Here is a 9,302-nt window from a genome sequence, read left to right as displayed (position 1 = left end):
TCTGTACACTGAAGATAGTAAACTCCTTTTCTCAGAGCTCTGTACTGATTTTAGTATTGCGACATACCTGAAAATGATTAAGCAGTAGATTTTTTTCTTTTCTCTTCTGTTCTTCTTTTCAGAGACACTGTAACTGAAACAAATTTCCCTAGACAGAAAACCCTTATTGAACTGTGTAACACCTCAAACGCATAACAGTTTAAAAATGCGTATTTGTCTTTCTCTTTATGTGGAAGAACAAAGAAACATAAAGACAATTGATCTTATAAAGACCAGCGAAATGAGGAGAGAAAATGAAATGGAAGTGATTTTATTTCCTAAGTAACCTGTCTTGACTTGCTGTATGCCTTTCAAATTTACTTTACTCATCTAAACCTGTACCAATTCAAGTTAGTGACTGTAATAATGGTGACATCACTGCTTTGTTTATACTGAAATCTCTTTTGAGGGCATCACAACAGAAGTGGTTTCAGGAGAGGTATTGATTACGCCTCATCTTGGAATTTGGTAATTTTGGTGCACCTCAAACATGCTGCACTTGTCCTCTAGTCTGCTTTTTTTCTGAGCCTTAGATGATGAACTCCTCAGGCCTGTGATTATTTCTTCATAAGCATTTAAAAACCACATAGAACAATAAATCATCTGCAAAGCAACAAGAATAATTCTGATCTTTGGCCACGCAATGGTATACAATACATACAAACAATAAATATTTAGTCAAAAATTTTGAATTTAATATTAAATTCACATACTGTGCAGAGATGAGCAATCAACATTTGTAAATCTTTCTTTGGGATCTGCCAGAATGCAGGTTTTTATCTGACCCTGTTGCCCTGTTGTTCATACATCTTGTGGGATGGTCTTTATTTCCACAGTTGCTTAAGGTTTTTTTTTTTTTTTTCTTACAAGACTATTCTTCATTCAATGCACACCCCCCCAAACATATGATGGTACTCTTTTAATGAACACCTTCTCAATGCTTTGTCTTAGTTGTACAGCCTTAGGCTGAATTTATTGCTTACTGCTCTAGGGGTGAAATTATTGTTTTTCTTTCATTCTTCTTTTACTAGTATGCAGCTTTATATGTCTGGTTGTTTCATCCACGTTGACTTTCATGGTGTCTTTCACAAGTAAGGGAAGGGGTATTAATCCTTTTGCAGATGGCTAGCCAAACAGTTTTGAAAGCTTCAACTAATCTTCTCTTTCCAATTTTAGACACCTGCAACTGGTAATTTTTTGGGGGCATTTGGTATTGTATGACATGGATATTCAAAATACAACATCTTCTAGCTTTATTTGCAAGTATGTTTGCCTTTCCACAGTTTGGACCTGATAAACAGGTACTTGGAATGTAAAGAATTAACAACTTATTTGACCATGTAAGAGAGTTGCATTTTTAAAAGTGTGACATTAGCAGGGGTCTGTCTCAGTTTCAGTGGTCTTCCTGTTAAGTTTTAGTCCTGAGACTCTTCAGTTTTCTGCTATACTCCTCTCTCCCTAGAACCTTTTCTTTTTCTTTCAGAGTATTAGGCCAAAATGCCACCTCCTACTTTTGCTTCTCTAGTTTGTGTATGTCTTACCCCCTCCCCTTTATCATCTGATTTTTACCCTTTTGATCCTCAAGAGATCAGCATCTTTTTCTACACTCTGTTGCTTGTAGCCAATCTTCTCACCTTGCCCAAGTGTTTCTCTTGCCTGTTACCTTCTGCACCTGTGATTGTTTGCACTAGTACTTGTGCCTGTCTTTGCCCTTATCCCTTTTGATTGACATTTGTTACTCCTATTTTTATGTTCTTTGCCCTAGTGCAGCTATGGGAACCAATTGTTTGCATACTGCATCCCTCTCATCCTAACAAAGTTATTTCATTTCTTGAGTTTTTTTTTTTTTTTTCTTCCACCATCAGATGCTCAGTAAGGGCCAGACCTCTTATCTTCCTCCCCCCCTCGACCCCTCTCTCCTGTTTTCTTTCCATTGGTGGTTCCTCAGTCTGCGACTTTGTCCTAGCCATGGAAATGATTTCTGCTTACTATGGGGAGAAAAGGGACAGGGACAGAATACTGATTCCCTAGTATTTTGTTTCTTTACTAACCTTAGGGCTCTGCTTAGGGGCACAACTGCTGCCAAAATAATATCTTGTGATTATCTGCCACAGTTATTCCCCACAATTGTCAATGTTTTTATTAATGATATTGTGTCAGCTCATGACAACAGCCATTACTAACAGACAAAAACCCCAAGAAGGAGTCTGCTTTGGCACTGGTCATGACTGTCGTAATGGCCCATCAAATGTGGTCTTGTCATCCGGATCATGAAGTCTGTGGTGACTTCCTGCCGGAGGTCATACTTGCCAGAGCAGCTGATGACTGGAATGGATGGGATGCTGGTGTCAGCCTGGATGGAAGGTGCTTTTACCAGCTTCCTTTTTACTAACTTCCTTCCTTTCGGCCCTGCAAATGCCCGATGGTTGTCAAGAAATGAAACAGCAGGAGTGTAAGGTGTGAAGCTGACACTGATGGCTCTACCTTAAGGAAACAGGCTGTTTCCTCATCAGAGGTCTGACTTATCCAACAATTTCTGCCTCTTCCATCCATGTCCAAGAATGTGTGTTTGGGGGGCGGAGGGGGAAGTAGACCAGAGGAAAAGCATCATCAGGCCACTCTCGGTGTACCAGGTGCATTATATTGTTGAAATACTGATGATCCACTTCTCCAGTGCCACATTAGACCTGTGCAGCTCCTTTCATGTGTTGCCTGGTGTGTCACTAACAGTTGCACTTATTCTCATATGCATAAAGCTGGCTTGTTTCTATTTCAACACCATTTGTTTTGGAAAATGTAGGCTTTGGACATTACCAAGTTCTGGTCAACTTCATGTAAACAAGGGCATTGCTTTCTTTTCACTCAGGCAGCATGATGCGGGGAAGCCTTTTCTGCTATAGTTATACATACAGTGACCTGATGGAATGCAGTACGCAAACAAGTTTTTCAGCTCAGCAAATGACTGGGTGTTCACCTGGAGATAGTGTTCTCAGTACAGTGTGCCAGAGGAAGTATGGTGAACGAATGCTGGGCTCTTTTTGTACTGCACCTTGATCTATTGGGTATTCTCTGATGCCATGGAGAATAGTGCTGGAGCATCACTTTTCTGTCAGAGGAAGAGCCCCTCTTAACAGATCAGGAGGATAATGGAAAAGGAACATCCTCTGATGCCAAAACCTAACTGACATTGATGTCAGTATCCTCCTTTATGATGGACTAAACGTTCTTCTGACTCTGTCCATCTGGGTTTTCAGAAACCGTCTACTGTCCCCACAGGAACCTCACCAAATACTGCCATTTGGTGCATATTATGTGAAATCCTTATTTTAGATATTACTATTCTCTGGGCTGTATCCCCAGAGAATGGAGTACATCTGTGCTCGTGAAGATGGCTTGTGTTCATCCCAGTATCAAAGAAAGAGTGCTGTGATCTCCCTCCCAAGACACAGATTTAGCACTGATTAGGACTGTCCTGTGGGAGCTGGTCACAATTCATCCCCATTATACCCATGCTGCCTAGTGTGATATCATTTTCAACAGTCTGTCTGAGCTGAAACTCTGCCAGCCCTCCTGTTCCTGGAAGAGGAGAGGACAGAATGGGTCACAGTTATTCTGTGTACAGGTGTAGCAAGGCACTTCATAACACGGTTGCTTTTGTGGTGGTTGTGCAAAGTGCTTTATTTCTCTCTATTAGTCTCACTGTTTGAACTCTCTCTGAGGTCAAATACAGCTGAGACATGAACCAGGTCCTAATCTTTGGTTGAAGAGTGCATTAAGATTGCTCCCTGCTCAATCAGTTCTACACAGCTTGCCTTACTTCATCTGCCCTGTACAGCTAGGCAGCTATAGCTTACAGTACTGATATGTTCCTCAAACTACAGGTTATAGTGACCTTGTGTAGACTCCTGCCAAGTCATTTACTTGAAAGCTTCCTCCGAGTTGTCTGGGTCAGGAGCTCTGGCACCACGGCCAGGACTCCACCTGTGCCCTGTGCCATCCAGCAGTGTACACCTGCTGTTCCTTCCGGGACATTTGCATCTGTTTAGAGAAATGGTCAACTATTTTCACCTGCAGACTGATCTACCTCTGCCAGTGCCTTTCCTGGAAGCACAGAGGCGAGTACTGGTCACCAACCAGCTGCTCTTGCCCACGCCCAGGCAAAAGTTCAGAGCCTTGTGCTAGCCTGCGGCCAACCTCCAAAGCGAGTGGCTCTGAGAAGCTGTGCTAAGCCTCCTGCTGGTAGGCAGCAGAAGAGGCCTGGTTAGCCTCTACAGCCAGGTTTACATTTTTGTCTGCGGGCTCCACAGAGCCTCCTTTTATAGTGTTCTTAGTCCAGCATGGTGTTTGCTGATGCGTGCATTCCTTTCGTTTGCTGCTTCTAAAGCTACTGATAAGACCAGCAGCTCTTTTATCTCCATCTGAGAGGGACTGTTTGAGACACAGTCTAATTCTTCCCCTTGCCTTGATCTGTCTTGACCATGTCATATCTACGTCAGCCTGCTCTCTCTTTTACGCTGCTTCTCTAAAGAACATAGTGTGATCCTGCAGTCTCTGTGCCTCCTCAGTGATCCATTCAGACTTCATCTCTCTCAGAAGACAAGCTGGGACCAGGCCCACAGTGAAAGTCACTGGTGTTTTCATCTTCCTGAGCTTTCCAAACCATCCAGAGTTCACATGCCATATGTAGCAACTAGGTGCTAAGCCGAACGCATCCCAGAAGTACTGTGGTGCATTGGCTGCACTGGATGTGCCTGACTGGTGCACGTCAGCTTCTTACATTTACAGTATTCGAGCTTCATTGACAGCTCAGTTCCAGAGATCCTGGGCAAACAAAGGCTGCCACCTCATCTTGCTGGGCAGGGTATTAGGGTGGAAAAAGGGGCATGTGGGCCTCCCCGAAACTACAGTAGGTGTAGTTAGGAGAAGCCCCAGGGTGATGCCAGCACGTTATCAAGCACACTAAGTGCAAAGGGATGGCTCATCTGTTGTGTATGTGCATGTTTGGTCCCGTGGGCACAAGCTATTTGCAACCCCGTGTGCTGGCGGTGTGCGTGATGTCTAGAGGCAGACAAGGGGAAGTTATACGAGTGAGGCGGGTGTGGGCTGCTCCTTCCTCCTGCAGCCTTCCACCAGAAGAAGAATTTAGGGAGATAACTGAAAGTGCAGCCTCGACCCTAAACCACCAGTCTCAAGCTTTTTGAGTGGAGCTCTTTCGGACTGTTTAGACAGGGGCGAGTAACTCAGCTTTTGGAAACGACTGCATTATCACGGTTACTTTATTTCAGATTTCCTCCACAAAAAAAAACCGGCTTCGGGCACGTGGGGTGAAAAACCTCCACACAACACCAAGCCCCGTCACCGCCGGCCCGGCTGCGGAGCCTCCCCTCTGCCGGGCGGAGCTCCCCGGGGCGGCTGCCACGCGGCTCCTCGCGGGGCGCCGCTCCCCTCACGGCCCGGCCCGGCCCGGCCCGGCCTCGCCTCAGCGCCGCGCCAGCCCCCGGGGGGCCGCGGCGGGCGGGGCGGTGGCGGCGGGAGGTGCCGCGCTCCCCGCGCTCCCCGCCATTGGCTGGCGGCGGCGCCGGCCGCGCAGGGGGAGGGGGCGAGCCGAGGCGGCCTGGGCTCGGCCCCGGCGCGGCGGAGCAGTCGTGTTCGCCCCGTCCTGTCCCGTCCCGTCCCGTCCCGTGGGCAGCGAGCGCCGCTCCGCCAGGCAGCCCCCCGGCACCCGGTCCGCCCGCCTTCCTTCCTCCCCCCCGCCGCCGCCGCCGCCATGGAAGAGGAGCGTGCCGGCGAGCAGATGAGACCGCTGCTCACCACGGTAACGGGAGGGGCGGCGGGGGCGCGCACAACGGGGAAGCGGGGGCGCGCGGCCGGCGGGGGCGCGCGGCGGGGACCCCACCTCACGGCCCCCGAGCCCCGCTGCCCGTTCACGGCCGCCGCGTGCGCGCGGCGCGATGGCGCTTGGCCGCCCCCCCCCCCCCCCCAGCCTTTGTTCCGCCGCGGGGGCGGCCTCGTGTCCCGGCCCCGCGCACGGCGAGCGCCCCGCTCCCCCTCGTCCTCGCCCGGCGCCGGCTCGGAGGGCTTCCGAGGCGGCTCCGCTTCCCCTCGGGGCCGGCGAGCGCAGCGAGGCAGGCGGTTGGTGCCCCGCTTCCTGCGCTGCCGCGCGGCGCACGCGGTCCCCCGGCGGTGGTTTCCCCTCGCCGGGGGTGAGTCAAGGTCCGGGCTCTGCTCTGAGCGCCTTCCCCGGGGCCTTTTCCCCGAGGGGCGTCGCGCAGCAGCCTCGCCTCCGTGCCTCCTGGCGTGCTTTGTGGCACAAAGGGCGGGGGAGGACGGCCGGGGACGGGCCGGTTCCCGTCTTCCCGCTGCTCCTCCAGGAGAGGCTCGAGGCGCGGTGACAGAACCGGCAGCCCGGCGAAGTGCTGGCTTCCTGTGACATCAGTGCACGAGGGCGCCTTCCCTTTGTTCCAGCGGGAGCTTCGCTAACAACTCCGTCCGCAGGGCTCGCATCTTCCCTCTTACCGCCTTCCTCTGTCGGCTGCAGAAGCCAGAGCAGTTGCACGCCTCTTCATCTTCTATAAATCCATTTTAGGCTGCTGCTCTGCCGTCTTGTCGCTGCCCCTGAAGAGGCACGTTCTGAATCCGTGTTGGCTCATTCAGGGTAAATTCTTAGTGAAAGCAAGCTGCTTGGTCAGGTTAATCCATATTAGAACTACCTCGACTCTCTGAAGGTGAGCTCTGTCCTTAGCGGGCAGGAGGGCGCTCAGCATCATAGAATCACTTCCATCTAGTAAAGAGGTACTAGGCTGCGCGGAGCAAATTGTAAAATTGTTGGGCTTCGGACGTATGGGGTTAATGTGAAAGGTGCTAATGGTTACCCTCAGGTGAATCCTAATGCAAAGAGGATTACAGACTTGTGAAAGTCAGCGTGCCCTGAGCACAGCTTTGTCAGGCCCAGCAGGAGTCATTTAGATTCTGTTGTACCAGAAATTAAGAAGGGGCTTTCGGGTCAGCCACATGAGCCACTGTACTGCTGCATGGTCATTTTTCATGGAAGCCCTTTGAACTGAGGCGCTTATTGGAGCGGTCCAAGGTGGTTTCCTTGCAACAGCAGTGGCTAGTCAGGAGCCTGCTCTTGGTGCAGAAGGGTATCCAGGAGGTAATTGTAACTGAGACAGAAATGAAGATGTCAGAAAAAAGGGAGGAGAACAGAAAGATTGGTAAAAGCTAGAGGAAAAAAAGGAATTTATAGACGTGAAGACGTGAAGTAAATGGCTTAAAGAAAAGACAGGACACGCTGATCTTTGAGCAATTACATAGTATAGCAACATTGGATTTGTTGTGATTCTTGTATGTTCTAGTATAACACTACTTAATCCCAAAACCAAGTTCTTTTGACAGTACAGCTTGACTTAATTTTTGTGTTCCTGTGCTTCTGGTAGTAGAGGCCATTACTTCCGCTAGCAGAGCTTTCTGAAACTGCTTACACGTGCATGGCTTTTTCAGAAATAAACATCTCTGTAAGATGAAAGGATTCCGCAGAAAGTGTGAATTAAGTGCTGTGGCTTAAAAACAAAGAAGCACAATCAAATTACCTCCCTAACTTCCTTTTTGGTCTTCCTCCAGTTTTGGTAAGTCAGATGGTTCTGCGTTTATGCGCTATTCGATACAAAGTTTGGTGCCTCTTAATATGGAGGAGCACCTCTGTGCCACCCCCGGGGCTTATTTCATCAAAAGTGTAAAATACCTTTTAACCTTGCTTGTTTTATATTTTAGGTCCAGTCTTAAAGAAGAGAATCATCAACTTCTTAGGACATTGGTATTTTGAGGAGACTGCTTGGTGGCAACATGTATATAAAAGGTGTAGAGGTGTGTGTGAAACAGATGCCTGATAGAATTAATACAACTAGAGAGCAACTGATGATCAGAACATCGTAGGAATAGAGAATACAACAGGAAAAAGATAAATAACTGCATAAATCCATGGTTCTCTCATACCTTAAGTACTGTAAGCTCCCCTCTTAGAAAAGAGGCATTATTATTGGGAAAGGTTCACCAAAGGGCAACAAGATACGAATTAGCTCTTAGGTGAGAAATGACTCAACAGGCTAGGACTTGTCAGCCTAGCAGAGATAACTTGGAGATGGGATGATGATATGTAAAGGCTCTATAAAACTACTGTGGAGAGAGCAGATAGAGATTGAAAAGGAGGCACGTGGCCAAATCACACAAGCTAGGAGCTGTCAAATGAAGGCAATAGGACATAGGTTCAGAGCTAACAAAAGCAGGCAGTTCTTCACTCAGCGTAGGGATTTCACAGGTATGCTTGTAGGGTATACACAGGTATATGATGTGTACACAAGAAGTTTTTGTGGACTGAAGGGGAGGTTGGACAAGTACTAGAAGAGAGATACCTGTTGACGTTAAGAAGTAGCTGAGAAACAACCTCAGGAAGTCTGAATTAAAAATTCAGGAGGTTTGAGAGTGTAAGGAAGAGGTGTTTTATGCTTTTTTTTTTTTTTTGTGTTCCCTTAACACTTATGTTCACTTTTTTGGGGTTTGTTAAAGTAGGACTGGAGCATGTTAGTCTCTTGGTGTCTACACAGTGGTAAATCTGACAGTTAGTAATGGTATTAAAAAGCTTTATTGATTACCAATGATCTTGGTTCTCACTCCATGTTTCTATCATGGTGTTAGTTACTGCATAGCTTGCATTTTTTTTTTTAAGCAGTCGTAAGTAGCATTTAAAAGAACTTAACATTAAAGTTCTATCTCTGCGTATTTTTCAGGTAACATTGTGGAAAGGTGTTATCCTGAAACAAAAAAGTTGAAATTTCCGTGTGGTATTTGATACTGGTTTGTGTATTTCATAAAGGGTTTACAAGGTTGTAGACCAAGTGGTATGGCTGAGTAATGGGTGATATGGTTCTTTGCGTGTGTTTTTTTTCCCATTTCAATGTGAAACAAATTGTTTTTATCACAGTCCTACTGTAAGTGATAATAGAACTGAAAGTGGCTCTCGTTGGGGAAGAAGCTTTTCTTTTTGTCTTTCCTACTTGAAGCGTGACAGTAATGTGGTCTGCCAGATACTGCCGAAGATGGCATTACTGTCCCTCTGCTTTTTCTGGAGTGACTACATGGTTGGCTCCCACTTATTTTTCAACAGCCGTGTGTGTATTATCAGGTGGGCTTAGGCTTTGCTGTTGAACAGCAATCATGTTTCAAAGACAACTTCTGTCTTTTACTTTAGGCTTCATTTGAAGACTCTT

General features: G+C 47.4%; 1 protein-coding gene across 7 annotated transcripts in view; it reads left to right on the top strand.

The window, feature by feature from the left end:
- The first annotated feature begins 5,362 nt into the window (after window positions 1-5,362).
- Window positions 5,363-9,302, top strand: part of SLC4A7 (solute carrier family 4 member 7) — an 89,570-nt gene continuing 85,630 nt past the window's right edge. The window contains exons 1-2 of one of the 7 annotated variants that reach the window (XM_066991925.1): window positions 5,586-5,854; window positions 7,810-7,902. In XM_066991925.1, coding sequence (XP_066848026.1) covers window positions 7,882-7,902 — 21 coding nt within the window. In that variant the 5' untranslated portion in view covers window positions 5,586-5,854; window positions 7,810-7,881. Of the gene's footprint in view, window positions 5,855-6,066; window positions 7,665-7,809; window positions 7,903-9,302 lie in introns of those variants that run through there. The other 6 variants (XM_066991927.1, XM_066991926.1, XM_066991928.1 and 3 more) reach the window with 6 other exon arrangements.

Source organism: Anser cygnoides, chromosome 2 (assembly GCF_040182565.1).
Source record: "Anser cygnoides isolate HZ-2024a breed goose chromosome 2, Taihu_goose_T2T_genome, whole genome shotgun sequence".
NCBI classification, from domain to species: domain Eukaryota; kingdom Metazoa; phylum Chordata; class Aves; order Anseriformes; family Anatidae; genus Anser; species Anser cygnoides.
This window is presented reverse-complemented; position numbering and strand designations above follow the sequence as displayed.